The sequence below is a fragment of the Chiloscyllium plagiosum genome, chromosome 9, assembly GCF_004010195.1.
Source record: "Chiloscyllium plagiosum isolate BGI_BamShark_2017 chromosome 9, ASM401019v2, whole genome shotgun sequence".
Lineage (NCBI taxonomy): Eukaryota > Metazoa > Chordata > Chondrichthyes > Orectolobiformes > Hemiscylliidae > Chiloscyllium > Chiloscyllium plagiosum.
The window spans coordinates 46,792,878-46,816,465 of record NC_057718.1 but is presented as its reverse complement, the minus strand read 5'-3'; the positions used below and the strand labels follow the sequence as shown (position 1 = coordinate 46,816,465).

Here is a 23,588-nt window from a genome sequence, read left to right as displayed (position 1 = left end):
ATCCATCTTCTCAAAATAGATGAACTGAACTGGGATTGACACATGTAGTCCCTATCTGCTGGCCTTGTTTTAATCAATCAAGAAACTTATGGCAAATGTTGATTATTGATTTCAGATAAGTAATTGGATTTATGCCACTCTTGTCATTAAATCAGTTCCGTGACAGTTCAAATCCAATTTGCCCTCAGATGCAGAGAAATATATTGATGTTAGACAAGAGAACTGGGTCATTCAGCCCAACCCTTCTGTTATGGACCAGGCTAGACCCCCTCAAAACATGTCAAAAAATTAGCCCAAACCCTAACTTTGCCAGTTGTCTTAAGCAGGTGTAATGCCGATACTCCAGGAGCAGCTGGTCAAACCACTTAGTTTTAAACAAAACAGAATTTATTTACAATATTACAAAATGAAACACAATCAAAAGAGAACAGAATACCGAATAACTTAACCTATCCCAAATCCCAATAGATGATCCTAATTTAATGATGCTATTTCAAATACTTGCAACAATCCCCATAAACACCCCTTGGCACAAAAGGTAGAAGCAAACACAGGGTCTTACAGGAGAGAGAGAGAGAGAGATGACAGCATGGAACACCCTCTTCCATGTACCTGTTCCTTGGATCAGCAGCCTCAAAACTGCTTTCAGTGAATAGCCAGACTGCCAAAACCAAACCAAACCAGAGAAAAGCTGAGCTGGGAGAACTGGCCACTCCCCTTTCATTGTACAAGTGTTTCGAAAAAAAACGTGAAAGCCTTTTTCCTGAGGCAGTATCTGTTAGCTATAATCAAATTGGCCTAGAACCCATCCTAGCCCAGATTTTCCAGAACCTATGTTTTTACGACCTCCCGGGAAAAAAACCAAGGACAGCATAACCTTGTTAAAGGAACAGCATCATCACTCTCTCTCTCTCAGTGTTTACCATCCCATATGAAAATAATCCTAAACACATTTGCCTTCTCATTCTCTTAGTCCTATTCGCTGTGTACCAATCCAGTTTGGTCTTAAATATTGACATGGAGCCATGGCATAAAAGTACCAATCTACCATCAGACAGGCATTAGCTGGCCAACACCCAAGTTTCATCTTGCCTGATTTTAATGGAAAGAAACCTTGAGCAAATTGTAAAACAAGCACATTATGTCAGTGTAGCTTGGTAGATTGGCCTGAATTCTGGAAGTTTCTAGCCCCATTCCAGGGCTTGAGTACAATTCTTCGGCTGACAATGGGTACAGGACAGAGAGAATGTTGTGGGTGCTGTCTTTTGGAGGTATAATTTGAAGAGACATCCTGAATAACATTTATATCTCAACCAGTACCCTAAGAACAGATAAACTGTTTTTATCTTGCTGTTTTTTGTGGGATCTTGCTGTGTAAATTAACAGCCATGCTTCCCTCTATAGCAGGAGTGATGACATTTCATAACTAACAAATTGGCTGTAAAACACTTTGGAACATCTTGCTGAGGTTGAAGATGTGGTATAAATCCAAGTTATTTTCTGTTTTATTCATAACCGTACAGGAATTATTGTTTTCCATTAGCAGTTACTCTTGGAACTGAACTGAATGCCGTTTATCTATTCAGTTTGCTATTTTGCACCAGTTTTAGTCTCTTGTAAAGAAAGGAGAAAATGCCAAAATTGCAGATAATGCTTAGTTTCTTTTTGTTTGCTGCCTATTTGAAGAATTTGTTTATTTTTACTGATGCTAATTATTTTCCTCTTCCTGTACTCCTCAGGTTAATGGACACAGCCAGAGAAATGACGCGTGAATCATTGCCAATTAAATGCCTTGAAGCTGTGATTCTTGGAATGTATCCTTATTTGATCGGTTTACTTAGCTTTTCTGAGCCATTTTGTTTGCTAAATATTCATTAAATGGAATAATCCATGCACTAGGTCTATGAAAATTGATATTAAGCTCCAAGGAAGGTCATGTCAGGCAGTCCTGTTGCTAGGAAACCAAAGGAGAATTCCTGTGCAAGAAGCCAGGAATATGAAATATTTACGCAAGAGTTCATTTTGTTCCATCGATTATCATCAAGTCATTTAAATTGGGTCAACTGCCAGCTGCTTGAAAAAGCTGGATAGATTAAAGTTTTAACTCTTGACTTACTACAATTTATTTTATTTATACATAAAAGGCAAGAGAGAAAAAGATTCAATATTCACAAGGAGTGACACATAATCTACAAAATATTGGATGATCTAATGCTTTGTTTGGCAATTTGATTCCCCTAAAGTAAAATGCATTACTTTCAATCCACATTTCCTGAGTTGAATTATGAATTGACCTTTCTCCATGAGACCATAAGACATAGGAGCAGAAAATAAGCCATTCAGCCCATCAAGTCTACTCCGCCATTCAATCATGGATGAGAAGTTTTTCAACCCCATTTTCCCGCTTTCTCCCTCTAACCTTTGATCCCCTTGGCAATCAAGAACTTATCTATCTCTGTTTTAAATATACTTAATGACCTGGCCTCCACAGCCTTCTGTTAGCAATGAATTCCAGGATTCACCACATTCCGGCTAAAGATGTTTCTCCTTATCTCTGTTCTAAAGGGTATTACCTTTACTCCTAGGCTGTGCCCTTGGGTATCTCCTGCAAATGGAAACCTCTGCTCAATGTCCACTCTGTCCAGGCTGGTCAGTATTCTGTACATTTCTCATTCTGTACTGGTAAGAATTACAACAACGCTGATATATTTAGTCACCATTACTCAGAAGTCAGCTTCAAAGATTTACCCCTAAATAATTTATGGGAGTGGGTGTGGAAAAGAAACCTCACATTATGATTTAGTTAACCTCTTGGTGACCTAACAAAGGAATTAGAGTCTGTGACCAATGAAGTGGACGAATCCACACCAGTTAGATGTGGTAATATTTATTCACTATTTCATCTCATCCCATTTGCAGAAGAGGTTTCATTCATTGTAATCTCCATGTGCAAAACTGTGAGATAAAGGGTCGCGAGACTTCATGAGTCCCATTGTGGTTTATGCAATCAGCTAAGACAAGCATGTGCACAGCATTTGAAGAAACCACAGGAACTGGGCTTCATTTGAGCACTGAATGTTTCACCCACTGAGGTTCATATGTTCAAACATGATTTGACTTTGTTTTGTTAAAGGATATCTTTAACCTCTGTAGCATTGTAAGCCAAGGTCAATCATCTTGGATCGGGCTTTGTTTTCCCGTTGCTGCTGATGCTAATGCATTCTGATATTTTACTGGATGTTGAAGCATAGATTCGAAGAATTTTCACTTCCAACGTGTAACCTTGCAAACCGTGGGATCTGCTGGGAATTCAGATTGGGAGTTCAGTGGACTTTTCAGGATTTTCTTTCCCTTTGAGCTGAATGCATGGAAAATCCCACAGGGCTTACTCACCTCTGCTAGGGTTGTCAACACACACTTTGCAGTCCATGAAACTCAGTGTTGGATTCAAAATTTATAACATCTGTTCTAGTATGTTGTGAATTCTCACAGGAGGGGAAGATAAAGAGTTCCTGGTCAAAACGTTACATGGGAACTGGTGCAGTATAAAATAGCTAATGAAAAGCTGACTTTTTAATGTTTAATTAATCTTTAAAATGTAACTTCTAATTTGTAAACGGCTATGATGCCCCATTGTATTGTTGTTTCAGTAGTGGGACATGGGTCACTTCCAGTCATTATTGATGAGATGAAATTTTGATTATGAAATTCATGACTTTGGTTAGTGTCAATAGCTCTCTATTGTATGTGTGATGCAAAACTAATTAGCAATTGTAATTATTCTTCACAGTGTAATTGTCATTCGACAGAAAATTTCCATTGGCTTGTGAATGGGAGCAGTGATTTGCATCAAGATTAGCGGGGTGCTGGAAAAGCACAGCAGGTCAGGCAGCATCAGAGGAGCAGGTAAAGCGATGTTTTGGGCAAAAGCCCTTCTTCATTCCTGATGAAGGGCTTTTGCCCAAAACGTCGGATTTTTTATTTATTTCAAAACTATACTTTATTCATAAAATATGTTGATGATCTGTACAATTGGTGGTGCCATTCATAGGCGCACCTTGCATTTCTTTACATACAGAGATCGGAATTAATCATTCATATATACAGGTCTGTACGTTTACCATCCATATATTTAGTTTAGGCTTCAGCAGAGCCCACTTACTGAGTGGGCCCCCTGTTCTTCTTTGGCAGGCAGACGTTACATGGTGGTCTTTCCCCACTGCACCTTGAAATGTCGATTTTTCCTGCTCTGCGGATGCTGTCTGACTTGCTGTCCTTTTCCAGCACTACTCTAATCTTGACTCTAATCTCTAGCATCCGCAGTCCCCACTTCTGTCACAGTGATTTGCATGTCTCACTACCCAGCTCCGGCTTGGTATTTTTAGGAAGGACAGTAGACCCTTTTCAAACATTAACATTTAATGTTTTCAAATTAAGATTTGCAATAGTTACGGTTGTTGTGGAACCTTTTCTTTCCTCCAATGTTGCAAGACCACTGTCTCCAATGGACTCACAGCCAATGGGATATGTGGATCTGAGACAAATCTGCAGTCCCATTGCAGTTTTTAATTCATAGTGAACTAAAAATTGGAAAATTTATAATGAATAGTACAAGTGCACATAAGTCACCTTGAGTTTAGGTATTATGAATGGTATTATTTTAGTGTGTGTGGTAAAATATTTAAAATAAAGCTGATCACCAAATTTAGGAGTTTGACATATATAGGGAGAGGCTGAATAGGCTGGTGCTGTTTTCCCTGGTGCGTCAGAGGCTGGCGTGTGACCTTATAGAGGTTTATAAAATCATGGAGGGGCATGGATAGGATAAATAATCAAGGTCTCTTCCCTAGAGTGTGGGAGTCCAGAACCAGGGGGCATAGGTTTAGGGTGAGAGGGGAAAGATATAAAAGAGACCTAAGGGGCAACGTTTTCACGCAGAGGGTGGTGCGTGTATGGAATGAGCTGCCAGATGAAGTGGTGGAGGCTGGTACAATTATAGCATTTAAAAGGCATCTAGATGGGTATATGAATAGGAAGGGTTTAGAGGGATATGGGCCAAGTGCTAGCAAATGGGACTAGATTATGTTGAGATATCTGGTTGGTATGGATGAGTTGGATTGAAGGGTCTGTTTCTGTGCTGTACATCGCTATGACTCTATGACTGTATGACATGGAGATTGGAAAAAAACTGACACCAATAACTTGCTCTGTATATGACATGGAGAACGGTGGATGATATAATGTCCAAATTGGAAAGTTTATTGTGCCCAATGGGTGTGTATGTCTATTGCTCTGTGCTGTGTACTGTCAGCAAACAATATCACCTACAAGCAATGATCTTCCACCGCAGCTTCTGCACATTAGCTGCACTAAATGTCTGATGTAAATTTGACTTTTTAAATGTTTTAAGCTGAAAAAGGTTTTGATGTCCCACTATGTTGTCTCTTAAATTTCCAGTTAAAGAAAAGGCTGATGGACTTTACCGTTACAATGTTGGCTATTTGAGGTCTCAATGATTCAATAGACAGTGGTAAATATACCGTCTAATGTAATACAGATACATGCACGTTGTAAAAGTACCATATTCCGTTTCTGTTTTGTGTTTTGATATGGCCTCCAAAGTGTCTCGGGTGAGGGCACAATGCCCATGAATTTAGGGCTTCTAAGCCAAAGACAAAAATCTGCCAGCAATTCTGCTCCTGAATTGTCAACTTCTCTCTCAACTCTGTCTTGTATAAAATGGTTGAAGAAAAATTATGGTCAAAGGCAACTGCTTCCCAGTTCACTCTGACCTTGAAGAATGGTTGATTGATGTTGCTTCATATTCCCAACTCTTTTTTTCATGGTTGGGTAAAATGAAATGCTGTTCCACCTGGTGGGTTTAGGGGTTGGGCAGGAAGAATGATGGGTAGGGCCCCCCCGCCTTGCTCCCATTGCATTGATAAACTCTGCAGTGGGAAAACTCATAGATGACCTTGCCCTTCTGCTACTAGTCGAGATCCTGGGCCTGATTCCACTGTCGCTGTTACTTACCCAGCGGCTGGGGGTAGAGGAGTCCTCCATTCAAAGGCATTCTGATTAAAGCCTGTTGACAGCTACCCATGGCCTTGCTGCTGACTCCCTACTCCCCGGTGACTGCTGTCCCAATGCCCCCCCTCCACCCATTTTGTCACTCCATTCTGCTTGGCTCCATCGGTGATCCTAAGTCTCAGGTGGGTATAGCACCTGTAGCAGCCAGTGCTTCCTCAGTGGCAATACCAAGCAATAAAGAGTTTCCAGCCTACACCCAAAATGCCAATCACCTCTATCATATACAACCCACTTCTTATTGAATCTCTGACTTTACCATCCTAAACTTCTGTATCTGCATCTCTGAATGTCCATTAATATCTGTGACAGGGCTGTTGTGCTTGTCTTTTCCTTGTGTTAATTTAGTAGAGAAACATCGAGGCACCAACCATGCAAAAAGGAGTGGTTAAAATAAAAATATGGAAGTTTGTTTATGAAGAATTTGGGAAGTTGGAGCAGTATTACACTGTTGGAGAACTTGTACACATGTCAAGTTGGTAGCTTCCTTAGAACAACCTAAAACTAAGTCTGAATCACATGATACATTGCATCATTTCCCCTCTAATGATGCATACGATAAACATAATTACATCCACTTAAAGGTGTACTACAACATCCACCTATTCTTCAATTAAGCAACTTCCCTTTACAAATAATAATAACCTGGTTACAATTCATGAATCACTAAATCGAAATTCTGCAGTGTATTCCATCGAAAGAAAACATATCCTTCCTGAGGGACAGAACCCAGAACTGAACATAGTGCACTCATTGCTTGGTACAGTGTATTGACAGGTCAGAAGCAAAGATCTTTCTATTAGATATCAATAAACCTCGTTGTTCATTGCTACCACTGTTAGAACACTAGAGCAAGTAACTTAGATATCCACTTTATTGTGGTTTCCTTTGTCTGACTTTGAATTACGGTTATTTCATGAATGCATGGAATGCAGTGATTGTCAATTCCATAACTTTAACAGCTGTTGTGAGGGTTTGGTGAAGCTGAAATTGAGCAGTCTTGGCATTCCAGTGACAAATGACTACTTTTTAAATCAAATATCTAGCTTAGACTAAACATAGTTATAAACCTTGGGCTCTCGGAAGGTACTGTGTGTTTTTGTGGATGTGCGCATACGTGTTGGTCCTCACATAGTTTGGAATATGTTTTTTAAAAGCAGAATTCTCAGTTCCCAACAGGATCATTTTGATGAAAGACTTGTGTGTTCCATGTAAGCTTAAACTAAATGCAGCCCTAAGAAATTATGAAAACATCAATACAGTGATGCTGTTTTGCTAAGTAATTATTGCTTCATTTTACGTATGGTTATCGAGCTACACCCAATTTTAAGTACACCCAAATAAAATTGTTTCATTATTTAGCTGTGGAAAAATTATGACCCATTTCTTTAAGTGCTACCCACTGTGTTATAAAGTAGTTGGAAACCCGGTATAAAAGTTGTTTTGTAATTGTTTGGATAGTTAACGGCTGTGTGAAACACGAGGAAAGTTAGGAAAGACAAGCTGGCCATTTTAAGGCAGGAAACATGAGTGAGTACGTGGCAATTGATCTTGCAAAAATCAACTGACTATTTTCGAAATGTAGCTTTATTTGAGAGCAAACAGGAAAAACAAAACCTATTCTTTTTGGTTCTTTCCCACATTGCTGTTCTGGTATTTGCATTGTCCTTTCTTCCTTTCATTTCTGAATGGGAGATTATGGGTTGAGTATGTTGTATGAGGTAATGGTTCTGCAAGAGTTAATGTTGAATTGGCATTAGATTCACTCAATCTGTTGATGTCACACAGCCTCGAGGTGAAGAAACAGGGAATCTTACATGATTTTCTAATGGAGACAGGTGTGAGAGATATGCTTAACTCGTTAATGTTAATTGTACCTATTGCTAGCATGCAATAAATGATGCCTTGTTTTGTGAGACATTTGCCTCTTCTTGTTAAGACTCTATAGCAGTTCTCTTCTACCATTGATATTAGACATTCCCATAGACTTTGACGGTAACAAACTATCCCAGCCACCCACAAGCCAGCAGTGGTTGATTACAGGAAGATACATAATGTGATATCTGAAAGTATGACAAGGACCACATCTCCGATATTAAATACATTTAAATGGGGAATCTTCCTTTGATACAAGGAGTTTCAATTTGGTGGTTATGCCATTCAGCCCATCAAGTTTGTCCTGCCATTCAATATGATCATGATTGATTGAATACTTTAATGCTTTTTACGCACTCTATCCCTATAACCCCGTAAGCCCTGGTAATCAGAAATCTATCAATCTCTACTGTAAACATACTCAAAGACTGGGTCTCCCCAGCCCTGATGGAGAATTCTACAGGTTCACAACCTTTTCAGTAAAATAATTCCTACTCATCTATTAGCATCCTCTTGTTTTTAAATTTTGTCTCCCCCGGTTCTAGACTCCCCAACCAGAGATTTAGTCTTGTCGAGATCTCCCAAGTCTATTCCTTTAAGTCTTTGTTTGTTTCAATGATATCACCTCTCATTCTTCAAAACTGTAGAGGATACAGGCCCATTTTGCCCAATCTCTCTTCATAGGACAGTCCCACCATCAAAGGATCAAGTCCGGTGAGCCTTTGTCGCACCCCCTCTATGGCAATAATATGTTTCCTGAGATATTTCCAGGAAGGTATCTACAACTTAAAATCTTATTTCATGAACTTAAAAACAGGAATGCCATTTACAAATTTCTGGCCTGTGCTTTCTAAAGCTCCACTAAAAGTAACTTTTTTAATCAAACACTTTCTGTAGAAAATGATTAGAAACTCCATGAAATGTGACCTGTACCACTTGAAAAGTAGAGTAATTTGAGCTAAAATAGTTTTATGAAAATGTGTACATTACCTAAACCGAATCAAACACGCATAAACCCTTGCCAATAGCATTGGGATCATTGTACCTGACTTTGCTTTCCTGCATTTCAGAATTCTGTTCTGTTTATTCTTTACCAGACATTAGATTGGGAGGACGCCCAATGTAGCAGTGATACCAGATCACCACCCATTGAAAAACAAGTTGAGCAACACATGCTGTCATAATGGCCACAATTCAAAACGTTACAAAGTAAACAAAAATAATTCTGAGTACAAGAAAGCATTAAAAAAAACAAACATAAGTATTCTGTTTGAAGTGGTTCGTGGTTAATTTTGTCAGTGGGATTATTTAAAGCTGGGGAATAAGCTAAGAAAGAAAGTGACAGTGGTTTACAGCTTGAGGCAGTAAAGAAGCTGGTCTGAAAATGTGTTTCTTTTCTCATTAACAGTCTCCTGCTCTTTCATTTCTTCTACATTAAAATAACAGAAAGTCACTATGAAGCATAATGGGATATCCTAACATCGTGAAAGTCGGATAAAGTGGTTAAGAAGGCATTGGGATATTGTCCATTATTTGTTGAGGCAGAGTATAAATATTTACACTTTAACTGTTTTAACAATGACTTGGACTGCAACTAGAACATTAGAATTAGATTTTATTGTCTCATGTACTCAAGTACAGTGAAAAGTGTACAAAGTCACCATTCTCAGTGCCATCTTAGGGACAAGATAGGAAAATAAAGAAATAATGTTCAAAGTTCAAAACTAAGGTCCTTCTTAAAAGTTCAGCAATGTCAGGCTCGCTCTCTGTGCTGCCTCAATCTCCCCCTTTAGATGCTGGGAGAACTGGGGCTGCCTGATCTCACTGACACTGCTCATTGGGCTCACCAGCCACCTTGCTGCTGACCACCAAAGCCCCAACTCAGGCCCCCAGCCGATGCCATACTCCTTGAGGGACCACAAGGCTGCTTTGTGCATTTGTGGTTACTACAGTACAGGAAGGATGTGACTGAGACGGTGTAGAAGAGATTTACAAGGACATTGCTAAAAGCCTCTAATCCTGAAAATGGAGAACAATTGTACAAGCTGGGGATGCTTTCTGCAGTGCATAAAAAGCTGAGGGAAGAGGTTTAGTCAGCATATATAAAATTATCAGGTGGATGGGGAAAATATATTTCCATAATCAGAGAGATAAATAACCGAGGAGCATTGATTTGAAATAATTGAGCTAAAGGCGAGTCGAGGAGAATTTCTTTCAACCAGAGAGTAATGGGGTATTTTGGAACTCACTGATTTGGTAGATGCACAACCGCTCATTGTATCTTTTAAAAATAATAGATTTTGACTTGCAATGGCATAACCTACAGGACTACAAATGAAGAAGCTGTGGGGATAGAGTTGTTGTGTATATTTAAGGCTGACTGCCAGATCGGGCATGATCCTATTGAATATTGGAACAGGCTTGAGGGGTCAAATGGCCTACTTCTATTCCTATTTCTTATGGTGTTATGGTCTAAGTGGGAATTTAGACTGGACAACTCTCTGGCTAGTCCAGGCACGTTGGGCTGACTGGCCTTCTTTAGTGCCAGAAATCTTCTTTATTTTATACTTATATGAAGAGTGCTTAAAAAAAGGAAAGATTTGTTTTATGGCGTTGGATTCAATTTTTATGTGCACTTCTCCTTTTCCGGACAAATTTTAAAAACTCTAATGAATTACATTTACTGTCCAAATCTTAATTATGTTCCCATAATGAAAATATTGTGGGCCTTTGCTTAACATTGAATCCTTGCTACAGAATGAAGTTACCTGCTACTCTGGTCATGTGACTGTTCTAGTACTAAGCTGAACATCCTCACCATTTGCTTACATTTAATAATGGGCACCCTTGTTAATTGAGTTCCTACTATTGAAAGAATATTGAGAAGCGCAATCAGTTTTGTAAGGAAGCTGAGGGACTGGTTAGGAGAATCCATAGCAGATGTTCATGAATTGCTGTGTATGATAGTTGTTCGTGGTTTTAACCTCAATACAACCTTGGCCCTAACAAGAGCTGATTTCAGTCGGTAAGGGAGAAGTGATTTCCCTTGACAATCCACTTCCCTGAATTGGATGCAGCTCCCCAAAAACACTCAGGAAGTTTAACACCAGTCAGAACAAAGCATCCTGCTTAAGTAGCACTGCATCCACCATCTTTAAAATTCACTTCCTTTACCACCAATGCACAGTGGCAGCAGCGTGTCCCATAAAGAAAGCACACTACATTAGCTCATCAATCCTCCTTCAAAAGTACCTTCTAAACAATCTATAACCTGGAAGCATAAGTGCAGCAGTTACATGGGAAAGCCACTCATCATCCTGATTTGGAAGTATATTGCTGTTCCTTCACTGTCGCTGGGTCAAATTCCTGGACTTCTCTTCCTAACAGCCATAGTCATACGGGGTCACTGAGCCATACAGCATAGAGGAGGCCTTGCGGCCCGTCAAATCTGCTCTGACCTATCGATACCAATTGCATTTTCTAACACATGATCCAAAGCCTTGAATGTTTTAACATTTCAGGTGCCCATCCACATACTTTTTAAAGGTTGTGAGGTTTCATGCCTCTACCATCCTCCCAAGCAGGTGTTCTTACACCTGAAGGTCTGCAGTGGTTCAAGAAGGATGCTCACCAGCATGTTCTCAATGGCAGTCAGAGGGCGGGCAATAAATGCTGGCCTAGCCAATGACACTGGCATTCCAAGAACAAATTTAAAAAAATACAGGCCAGTTTTAAGCAATGCAGGCTATCTTTGAGCAATGTTATAGTCAATCATAGTTTTTGCTGTCTGCTGATGCACCTGACTGATTTGCATTGCAGTTAGCATTAATTGGACACTGGAACCACTGAAGTGAGCAGGCAATACAACTGGAATCCTGCCGACAGTGTAATTAATGGGCAGAGGGTATTCACATTGCCCATTTTGGAGGGTTCTCAAATTTAATTTCCCAAAGTCTTTGTTCAACCCATCTGCACAGGAAGTGTAAGAAGCGTGTTAAGGGTCCTGGCAAGAATTAGCAGCTTGAATTTCTGAATATAGTCAAATTGACAGCTGAATGCACTTAAATTTTGAACAGTTTGGAAGAATACAGACATGATTGCATGTACGTGAAATTCTCACGTTAAGTACACCCCAGATTCAGTTGCTGCAGGATTCCAAATGCAAGAGGCTAACAAAGGATAGTTTGTTGTTTAATCAGTACTAATTGGAGCTTATATCCATCCTCATTGTGGGCACAAACTGCATCTGAAAGGAATATTAGTGAATCTAACAGGTTGCTCAGATGGAATGTTCAGTTTCAGTATTTGGTAGTCATAGCCCTCAGGAAGTTCTTTTTATGAACAGAATTTCAAAACATTATTTTAGCTGCTGAAATTCAGCTTATTTTTCCTCTTGGAGAACAAGTATCTTTGCATGCTTGGAACCCAGATTATGTGATATATTGTTAGATGTGGAAGGTGGGACAGTACAAAGAAAGAAATTTAATTTAAATTCACTTTTTACTGAAATGCAGCTGGTGGTACAATACTATAAGCACTTGGTTTAAAAATGGCATCTGATGAGAAGCCTTTCTTAGCTCAAAGGGAATATGAAGTATTCTTGTCTCCAGCTGTGAAGCTATATGCAGAGTAGGTTATGGATAATCATTAAAATAAGTAGCATGGATTGTGCCATTTTCACTTTCAATTTTGTGCTAATCTTTATGACAGACACATTGGCCAAGCTTTTGAATCACAATTGGTTTTGATAGAGATGATTAGCAGCTTAAGAATGTAAGAAATAGGAGCAGGAATAGGTTTTTTGACTGCTTGAGCTTGCTCCATCATTCAATTGTCATGGACCTGCTTGAGATCTTAACCCCTCTATCTTGCCTCCACCTCATGGCTCCTTTGTCCATCAAATATCTGTCTAACTCAGCCTTGATTACATTCATGAACCCTATCTCCATTGCTTGCTGACAAAGTGAATTCCAAACACTTTTGACCATCTGAGAGGAGAAATTCCTCCTCATCTCCATCTTGAACAGCAACCTCTTTGTTTGAAACTGTACCCCCAAGACATAGATTTCCTCACAAGGGGAAACATTGTCTCAGCATCTACCCTTTTAAATCCCCTCTGAAGATAATGCGTTCCAATAGATCACCTATTATTCTTCAAACCCCCACTGGAGTATAGATTCCATCTTAAAAGATAATGATTTGCACAATGGTGAACCATTATAATCATAGAGTCATATAGCAGGATAACAGACCCTTCAGTCCAACTTGTTCATGCCAATCAAGTTTCCCATACTAACCTAGTCCCACTTGCCTGCATTTAGCCCATATCCCTCTATATCTTTCCTATTCATGTACTTACCTAAATGTTTTCTAAATTTTGTAACTGCATGTGCATCTACCACTTCCTCTGGCAGTTCATTCCACATGCGAACCACTCTCTGCGTGAAAATGTTGCCCCTCAGGTCCCTTTTAAATCTTTCTCTTCTCATCTTAAAAATAGATCCTCTAGTTTTGAACTCCCCTTCCCTGGGGGAAAGACCTTATCTGTGCCCCTCATGATTTTCTAAACTTCTATAATGTCACCCGTCAACCTCACATGCTCCAGTGAAAAAGGTCCCAGCTTATCCAGCCTCTCCTTACAACTCAAACTTCCCAGTCACGGCAACACCCTTTTCCGAACCCTCTCCAATTTAATAATGTCCTTCCTATAGCGGGATGACCAGAACTGTACACAGTATTCCAAAAATGGCCTCACCAACATCCTGTATAATCTCAACATAATATCCCAATTCCGATACTGAATGGTTTGAGCAATGAAAGCAAGCATGCTAAATGCCTTGTTAATCACCCTGTTTACCTGTGATGAAACTTTCAAAGAACTGTGTACCTGCATCTCTCGGTCTCTGTTTGACAACTTTACCCAGGGCTGCACCATTAATTGTATGAGTCCTGCCCTTGTTTGTTTTACCAAAATGCAATTCCTTATGTTTATCCAACTCCATCTGCCACTCCTCAGCCCATTGGCCCAATTGATCAAGATCTCTTTGCAATCTTAGATAACCTCCTTCATTTTTTACTATACCACCAATTTTGGTATCATCCACAAACTTACTAATTTGCCTCCTTAATTCTCATTCTCATCATTTCTATAAATGACAAATAGCAGTAGGCACAATTTAACAAATTCCTCCCCATCCAAGCCCTTAACAGTATGGCATTGAGGATGTCACTAACAGAATCAGTAAGGGGAAACCAATGGATGTGAGGTACTGGGATTTTCACAGGGGGTTTTGATAAAGTCCCAAAGAGGAGGTTAGTAAACAAAATTAAAATGAATGGGACTGGGAATAATTTGCTATCATAGATTAAGAATTGATCAACTAGTAGTGAGGAGAAAGTAGGAATAGATGGGTCCTTCGCAAGTTGGCAAGCAGTGACCAGTGGCATACTGTAATGACCAGTGCTTGGCCTAAGCTGTTTACAATTGATATCAATGATTTGAATGTGGAAGCCATTTGTAATATTTCCATATTTGCAGATGATACTAAAAAAAGTGGAATGTGAGTTGTGAGGAGAATGCAAGGAGACTTGAAGGGGATTTAGACAGATTAAATGAGTGGACAAGAGTGCAAAAGCTGAAGTATAATGTAGGTAACTGTGAGACTGAGGTGGAGATGGTCATAAGCATCAAGTGCCTGGGAGTGTTGATCACCAGTCTTTCCTGGTCAACCCACGTTGATACGACAGTAGAGAAAGCACAACAACATCTCTGCTTCTTCAGGAGGCTGAGGAAATTCAGCATGTCCACAAAGACTCTTACCAATTTTTATAGATGCACTATAGAAAGCATCCTGATGCATCACAGCTTGGTTCAGCAACTGCTCGTTCCAAGACTGCAAGAAACTGCAGAGAGTCGTGAACGCAGCCTAGTCCATCCTAGCCTTCCATCCATTGACTCCAACTATACTTCCCACTGCCTCAGGAAAGCAACCAACATAATCAAAGATCTTTTCCACCCCAGTTACACTTTCTCCCACCCTCTTCCGTCAGGCAGATGTAATGGTTTGAATACACATACCAACAGATTCAAGAACAGCTTGTTCCCCACAGTTATTAGACTTTTGAACAGACCTCTCCAATGTAAATGTTGATCTATCTCTCTGTGTCTTCTCTGTGGCTTTAACACCATATTCTGCATTCTGTTCTGCTATCTGATGCATTTTATATGTCCAATCAGCCTGTAGAGCACACAAAACAAAACTTTTCACTGTATCTCGATACTTGCGACAATAAATCAAAACAATTCAAATCATATCAGGAGCTAGAAAGGTGCAAAGTAGTTCCTAAATTGTGAGAGATCAGAAAGTGTTGATGTCCAAAGGGACTGAGGTGTCCTTATACATAAATCACTGAAAGCTATTATATTGTATTGTGTGTCTGCCTTTGTCACAAGAGGATTTGAGTACAGGAGCAAATAAGCCTTGCATCAATTGTATAGAGCAATAGTGAGACCACATCTGGAGTATTATGTGCAGTTCTAGTCCCCTTGCCATAAGGAAGGGTATACTTGCAATGGAGGGTCTGCAGTGGAGGTTCACCAGGCTGTTTTCAGGTAGAAAAAAACAGAAATTGCTGGAGAAACTCAGCAGGTCTGGCAGCATCTGTGGGAAGAAAGCAGAGTTAACCTTTTGAGTCCTCTTCATCAAATCAGATTCCTGGTAGGTTTTTTCCTGTGATGAGAGATTTTCTGTTTTTTCTCTCGTTTAGAAGAATAAAAAGCAATCTCATAGAGGCTTATAAATTTATTAAAGAAGGTTATTAAGGGGACAACAGGATATATGAAAAGGCAGCAAAGGGATCAGAGATATATATGAAGCTTGCAACGAGCTGAGTGAGAGGAAAAGGCTGCAACATGGTGGGAGAGGAAAAGTTGAGAGAACTGTTTCAAATCTGCCAATAAAGGAACACTCAGCTAACTAGGAGCTAGGAAAACCAGAAATCGCTGAGGTGGTGAATTATTTGCAAATAAATTTGGTTTCTCTTGCTTAATACTACATATGATCAGGAGCTACCCTGCAGGGAATACTATAGTGGATGCTATTGCAATTAATGCTATGTCAGTTGTTAAATTTAAATTTTAATAAAGTTCAAAATCAAGGATAGAGTAAAAAGGATGATAATTGTCTAATTAAAATATCAGCTTTGTATGTTGGGGTGGCAATGCATTAGCCATGATGTGACTAGTCTGTGGAAGGCATGATTGGTGTGATGGTTTTTCGTGTGTAGAAGTATGTGACAGTTAAATTTAGGAAAAAAAAATTATGCTAACTTTTGTTTCTTTTCTCGTATCAATTTAGATACTGTGGTAACTAGGGAATTAATATTTTCTTTGTGGCTTTAGGATTAATGGAGTTGATATTACTAAAGATATTGCTCTATTTTTCTAATTCTCCTTCTATGAGAGTCCTGATACCCCCTGACAACACAAATTGTGACAATCCTGTGGCTTTAAGAGATATATATTTGGCCTGTTTCTTTTAGAAAGAGATTGGGAACAGGAGATGAGCAGTCTACAAGAAAATAAACAACTTGTGAAGACTTGGGTGTTTTTTCAAAAGCTGGAACAATAGAAGCAGCCTGAATGGGTGTGGTCAAGTTCTCACCCACAGAACCAGAGATTTTAAGTTTAGCTTTTAGCAATTGCTGTTGGGGTCTTGAAGAGGTGGAAGCTATTTTTTGTCCCTCCCTCAGTTACAGCCAAAAGCTGGGGGTTCTCTGCTATGGGAGTAGCACATGAAACAATCTGTTTTCTGAATTTGCCTTTTTACCAAGGGTGTATTTATGGGATGTTACTATATTGGAACAGTTAATTCATAATAGTTACTATATCGATTATTCTGTTAAGTTTTCCAATCGAGTTAGATTATTCTAAGTTCCCCTTTCTTTTGTTGTATTTTAAATATAGTGTTTGAATAAATTGTCTTTTGCTTAACATTGGATGAAGGGCTCCGGCCCAAAATGTTGATTTTCCTGCTCCTTGGATGCTGCCTGACCTGCTGTGCTTTTCCAGCACCACACTCTCAACATTTGCTTAATGTCAAGTAGTTTGACCAATCAAATTGCATCTGAAACACAACACCTCATATATACCTTTAAAGTAAGAAAAAGCTAGGATTTAGGCTAGCTATATTTTGAGCGGTTCTGGTCTGGTCTGGTCCATAACAAAATACAGAATGTTATGTTATTATGTGACTGCATCACCTCATAAAGAAATTGGTGAGAATACAAAGGGAGCCCCTGAAAACCAAAAAGTAACTCTCTGGGAGCCCTTGAGGAGATCACAAATTGTGTCCTTCATCGAATGCTTTTAGGATTGCTTGAAAATCTGCAGAGAAATCCCTCCTGTCTCATAAACATACCACCAACAATGGATCCCACCGCATACAGGAATATACCATGCTTGTGTATCTGCTCTTGAGTGTACAAACCAGATGCTGTTTGATACCTTTGGAATTGCTTTTAACACAACTCCTAATATGGGCCTCTCTGTGGACCTTTGGGTTTTCCAACAATATTACAAGAAGCAGAGACTCCTCTGGTGCTATATACCTCTCACCTAGGTATGGTTTCTGATCTTTAAAGAAGATTTTCAGTTTCTTGCCATGGGTTTCTGTTGGTGGCCCCAATTTGTTGTTGGATTAGTGTCATCACTGCTGCTACCATCCTTTATGATTTGGTTCCACTTTGGATAATATTTGGGTCCCTCATTGTGGCATGTTCTGGATCATGGCAAGTTTTCCCTATCCACGAGTGACCAAGGTCCAACCCCAGTTGTTTAATCAAAACACTTTTATTTATGGCACATTCTACATTTTCTGCTAAGTACACCTCCACTTGTACAGACTCACATCTCCCTTCTCAGACAAATGACTTTCTATATCAGGTCAGGACTGATGAAGGGTTAAGCCCGAAACATTGACTATCTTGCTCTTCAGATGCTGTCTGACCTGCAGTGGTTTTTCCAGCACAACACTTTATCGACTCTGACTTCTCCAGCATCTGCAGTTCTCACTATCTCCTAATGAATGTTCATATCATAGTTATATCATCATCCACACACTGTTAAAAAAAACTGGCCAATTTTCCACCATCCAGAACTGCTGAACTGTAGAAGATTGCTTATTTAGTGACTACGGTGTCTAGAATTATGCAGTCTGCATGTGAAAATATTTCAGATCTTTTGATTTGCTGATTGGTGACTTTGTGCTTATTAAGAGCCAAAAGTGAACATCTCCATCAATCTTGCTACACATAGATGCTTCTAACAAACTGCTTCTAAGATGTTATCTTGATGTTTCCCAATCTGTTTCCTAGTGTGACCCTGTTTTGAGGCTTGAAAATTGCTGCGATCTCTCTTGAGAATTGGGAAGGTGTTACTGTTCGAGTGGAGCACAGCTGTTATAACTCTTTCGGAGATCGTAGTGGCCAATTGCTGCCTTCGAGCGTGGGGCCCAAACACTTCAGCTTATGGCCCACCTGGGATCTTGACTCCCACATTGGGAAGTCCTGTTATATCTGCATTATAAGAGAATTAGGCAGCAACCAATCACACAAACACAAGGCGCTTGTTTGTTTGTGAGAAACAAACCTATTTTCGATAAAGTTGTTTGCAATTGATTAGCACAGTTCAGATAATGTGGTAGAGGCTAGAGGAGGGCAAACTGACACAGACATTCTTTGTGATCACTACACAATCTTCAATTAGGCTGACATACATACAGCTCCTTTTAAACCTTCAAAGGAAATTTTCAACCCCTTTTATGAAGAGAGGTTGGTATTTATAACTTCAAAATTATAGCTTCCTTTTGAGGAATGACAAACCCAAGGCTCCCACAGTGTTCTTAAATCACCACTTTGTAACGGTTTTCATCCCAACTCCTTGTTCTAAACCACTACCTTGAAAATTAGAGGTTACTCAGTGTCCTCAAATATTCTGAAAACCATTAAATTAATATGCAAAACAGGCTTTTCAAAAAATGAAAATGAAAGGTTCAAGTATTGTATGAGAGTTTGTTATGACACAAAAATTTTGGAACGAGTAAAGACCAAAAAGTTAAATCGTTGTTTTCAAAAGTTTGTGTTGCCAAATGCCAGAGACCATTCCAAGGGAGTCAGGACGAACAGTTTCAGTCTGTTCTGCTCTTGAATAGCTTGGCTAGCTCCCCGAGCAATTTCCCAACCCTTTCTCCTAATGTTGACTGTGGCTCCATGGTAGCACTCTGACCTCAGAGCCAGAAGGCTGTGTGATCTCATTCTCACTCCAAAAACCTCAGCAGAAAGTTTTACACTGATCTTTCAGCATATTACTGAGAGAGTCTGACACACTGCTGTCTTTCGGATAAGGTGTTGAAACTGAAGCACTGTCTGCCCTCAGCTGGACATTAAAGATCCCACGACACTATTTGGAAGAAAAGCTTTAGAGAGCTCTCCCCGATGATCTAGTCAATTCTTGAATTGGTATTACTAAAACAAATTACTTGATCATTATTGCAATTCTGTTTCTGAGACTGTGCTATGTGCAAATTGGCTGCCATGTTTCCTATATTACAACACTGACTACTTTATAGAATTTCCCATAAGCTGCAAAACACATTTGGGACAGTTTAAGGTAATGAAAAGTGCCATATAAGCAACATTTTTCTTCCCTGTCGAATGTTTCTCACCTGCACCTAAGTCCTGGCTCTGAGTATGTCTCTTCCCTTCTCCTATGATAAGATATATTTGTGAGCCTATTGGATGTGGAGGTGCACTCAAACTTTATGCTACCAAGTTTTTACAGTCCAATAATACATTACTGTCCTACATTTATCGGTTCCTGGAACTAACTTTATCTTGTGCAATCGTATTTACAGTGTATAATTATCTACTCTTGCAAACAATGCTACAGAGTAACCTTTTTGAACTGAACACTACTTATATTTAGGGTATAGGTTTGCTCGCTGAGCTGTAGGTTTGATATCCAGACGTTTCATTACCTGGCTAGGTAACATCATCAGTGGCGACCTCCAAGTGAAGTGAAGTTGTTGTCTCCTGCTTTCTATTTATATCTTTCTCCTGGATGGGGTTCTTGGGGTTTGTAGTGATGTCATTTCCTGTTCATTTTCTGAGGGGTTGATAGATGGCATCTAGATCTATGTGTTTGTTTATGGCATGGTTGGAGTGCCAGGCCTCTAGGAATTCTCTGGCATGTCTTTGCTTAGCCTGTCCCAGGATAGATGTGTTGTCCCAGTCCCACTACTTATGTCACCATAGAGGAGGACAAGAAGGGTACTGTCATCAAATTCTCAGAAGTGGCAATTAAGCTACTCTGCTGTAGAATCATATGGTTAGCATTGAATACCATGTGAAAGAATGTGACCTTCTGTATGGTAATCATATGAATGTCTCATTGTCAGTAATTGTACTGTTCCACTTGGAGCAGTTTCTCAATAAGGATTGAAAACACTCAATCAAATTTATAGTTCACTTGCAAATTACAAGAAAACAAATTGATGACTCACACAAAAAGTTGTTGTACTTAACGGGATTATGGTTGGTTTGAAACTATGACAGGAAATAGTTACAGTTTTAAAACATGAGAAGGAGAAAGAAAGTAATCATTAAGAAACAGTAGCAGCTTTGTTATTTCTTCCCAGCAAGTAAATGCTTTACCAGTGTTGAGCTCGAGTACATTATGACGATAATTATTAACACCATCGATCAATTGGGTTCCTTCTCTATAAGATGGCCAAACAATTCTCTGGGGTCTCCTTCCCTGGACTGCAGTGCTGCTAACTCCATGATACAGCCAAAATCTCCACCATGTTTCTTTCTCTAACCCTTTTTCAGATCTCAGGGCCAGTTTACTACATAGTCAGACCACAGTAACCTTCTTTTACAAGTACAATACCCGACTGCATTCTGCACTCTTGTTTCAAACAATAAGTGAGATTTAGTCGTGCCTGGCGGAGCTGCATTTTGGCAGGAGGACCGTGGGAATCAGGCAGAAGTACCTGCCATTCCCAGTGTCAGAGACTGAGTGAGTGACCACGTGTGTGTGTAAGAGAGAGAGATGTGGATATAAGGAATTTGCATGAGTCTCCCTAACCTCCTGAAAGCCGACATGCCCAACTGAGGGGCCTGGGTCAGGGAATACAATGGTTGCTGAAAGCCACTCCTTGCCCTTACATCTGACCCCTTTGCCCTCCCTCTTGCCAGGTGTATCCTCCCCAGTGCCCCAAACCCACCCCACTTATGTGTCTCTCTCAGGATCCAGCGATAGTGCCATGTGAAGGCCACTGAAGATTATCAGCAGCAGCCACCACTCTCTATGGTGCTGCTGGCAATGGCTGGCTGACCAGATTTCTGCCCTAGCCTGGCCTTGGTCAAGGGGAGGCCCGATGCTGTCCTGATTTTGCTTAAATGGTGTCAGGTCTCCCAAGCAGAAACAAAGTGGGCTCCCCCTCTGCTCCTTCAATTAATGATGTTTGTTACAGAAACTAAATTCCAACACATAATTTGAATCCACCCAGAAAGCTGTCTCCCTTTAGCTTTCTCCAGTAAAATTCCTTCTGTAAAGTCTGTTATTGTCAGTTTTTCAGAAAAGGTTCTTTTGTCTATAACACTGTGTTTAATCTTAAATTACTCCATTGTTTCCAAGGCTTTGTTTATAACTTCAAAACACCAGTATTTATTTCATGCTTGTATTATCACGTCCGTGTCTCCTGATAGCATTTGTTTCTGTCTCTTGACTCAACAAGTCCAGTGGTTAATTTGAGAACAATTGCACCAGAGATTTTATTTTCAGTCTAGTTTTGTCACTGACCACAAGAAGGAATACAGAAAATATAGCTAAAGCTTTAAGGCCTGAATTGGGTTGTTTTAAAGGATTATTTTTGTCCTCCACTTAGTGATGAATAAACATGGAGACTTGGTTTTTTGGACATTATCAATAACTTTTTAAATTCACTTCTGGGGTATGGGTGTCGCTGCCTGGCCAGTATTTATTACCCGTCGCTAGTTACCCTTGAGGGTGGTGGGAACCTGCCTTCTTGAACCGCTGCAGTTCCCATACTGAAAGTGGACCTACAATGCCCTTAGGGAGGGAATTCCAGGAAACCTAACAATGAAAATTATGAAATTTCCCTTCAATCAAGTAATCTATGTCAACAACTTAATAAACTGGTTACCTGCATTGTGCAAATTATTTTCTGGAAACAATAAATTGATTCTCTGTCACAGCAACTTTGATGACACAGTACCTTTAACATTGGAAGGATTCAGGATTGGGCAGGATTGGAGGTGAGGCATTGATGTAAAGTAATTTTGCAGAAGGATCTTAGAAGAGGTGAAGGAGGTTAAAAGTATGAGTGGTTTAGAGAGGTCATTTCAGGGGAATTCAGCGAAGGTTTACCACATTGATTCCTGGGATGGCAGAACTGACATAAAAGGAGAGATTGAGTCAGTTAGGATTGTATTCACCAGAGTTTAGAAGAATGAGGGTGGATCTTATAGAAACTTACTAAATTCTAACAGGACTTAGGTTAGATTCTTAATCGTAGGGGAGCCAAGAATGAGGTCATAATTTAAGGATAAGGGGCAAACCTTTTAGGTCTGAGATGAGGAGAAATTTCTTCACTCAAAGAGGGGTAAACCTCTGGATTTCACTACCACAGATTGTGGTTGAGGCCAAACATTATGTTTTCAAGAAGGAGGTGGATGTAACTCTTGTGGCTAATGGGATCTAGAGATATGAGGTTGGGTGGGCTTAGGGGATTGAGCTCAGTGATCAGCCATGATTATATGGAATGGCAGAACAGGCTTGAGGGGTTGAGTAGCCTAATCATGCTCATATCTTCTATGTTTCTATGAATAGAATCCAGATGACAATGCAATGCTGTCAGTACATTGTCAGGATAAGTGCTGCAAATTATATTCTGGATTAGTGGTGCTGGAAGAGCACAGCAGTTCAGGCAGCATCTGAGGAGCAGTAAAATCGACATTTCGGGCAAAAGCCCTTCATCAGGAATACAGGCAGAGAGCCTGAAGAGTGAAGAGATAAATGAGAGGAGGGTGGAAAAGAAGATAGGCAGGTAGGACAAGTCATGGGGACAGTGCTGAGCAGGAAGTTTGGAACTGGAGTGAGGTGGGGTAAGGGGAAATGAGGAACTTGTTGAAGTCCACATTGATGCCCTGGGGTTGAAGTGTTCAGAGGCGGAAGATGAGGCGTTCTTCATCCAGGCGTCTGGTGGTGAGGGAGGCCCAGGACCTCCATGTCTTCAGCAGAGTGCGAGGGGGAGTTAAAATGTTGGGCCACAGGGCGGTATGGTTGATTGGTGCGGCTGTCCCAGAGATGTTCCCTAAAGCGCTCTGCTAGGAGGCATCCAGTCTCCCCAATGTAGAGGAGACCGCACTAGGAGCAACGGATACAATAAATGATATTGGTGGATGTGCAGGTAAAACTTTGATGGATGTGGAAAGCTCCTTTAGGGCCTTGGATAGAGGTGAGGGAGGAGGTGTGGGCGCAGGTTTTGCAATTCCTGCGGTGGCAGGGGAGGGTGCCAGGATGGGAGGGTGGGTTGAAGGGG

The 23,588-nt window shown here is 40.2% G+C and overlaps 1 protein-coding gene across 3 annotated transcripts in view; it reads left to right on the top strand.

Annotated features, from left to right (window-relative positions):
* Positions 1–23,588, top strand: part of vash2 (vasohibin 2) — a 170,042-nt gene that overhangs the window by 73,798 nt on the left and 72,656 nt on the right. For all 3 annotated transcript variants that reach the window (XR_006312519.1, XM_043695855.1, XM_043695853.1), the window contains exon 4: positions 1,740–1,814. Coding sequence is in view for 2 of the 3 variants with exons in the window: in XM_043695855.1 (XP_043551790.1) it covers positions 1,740–1,814 (75 nt within the window). In the remaining variant the exon portion in view is untranslated. The remainder of the gene's footprint in view (positions 1–1,739; positions 1,815–23,588) is intronic.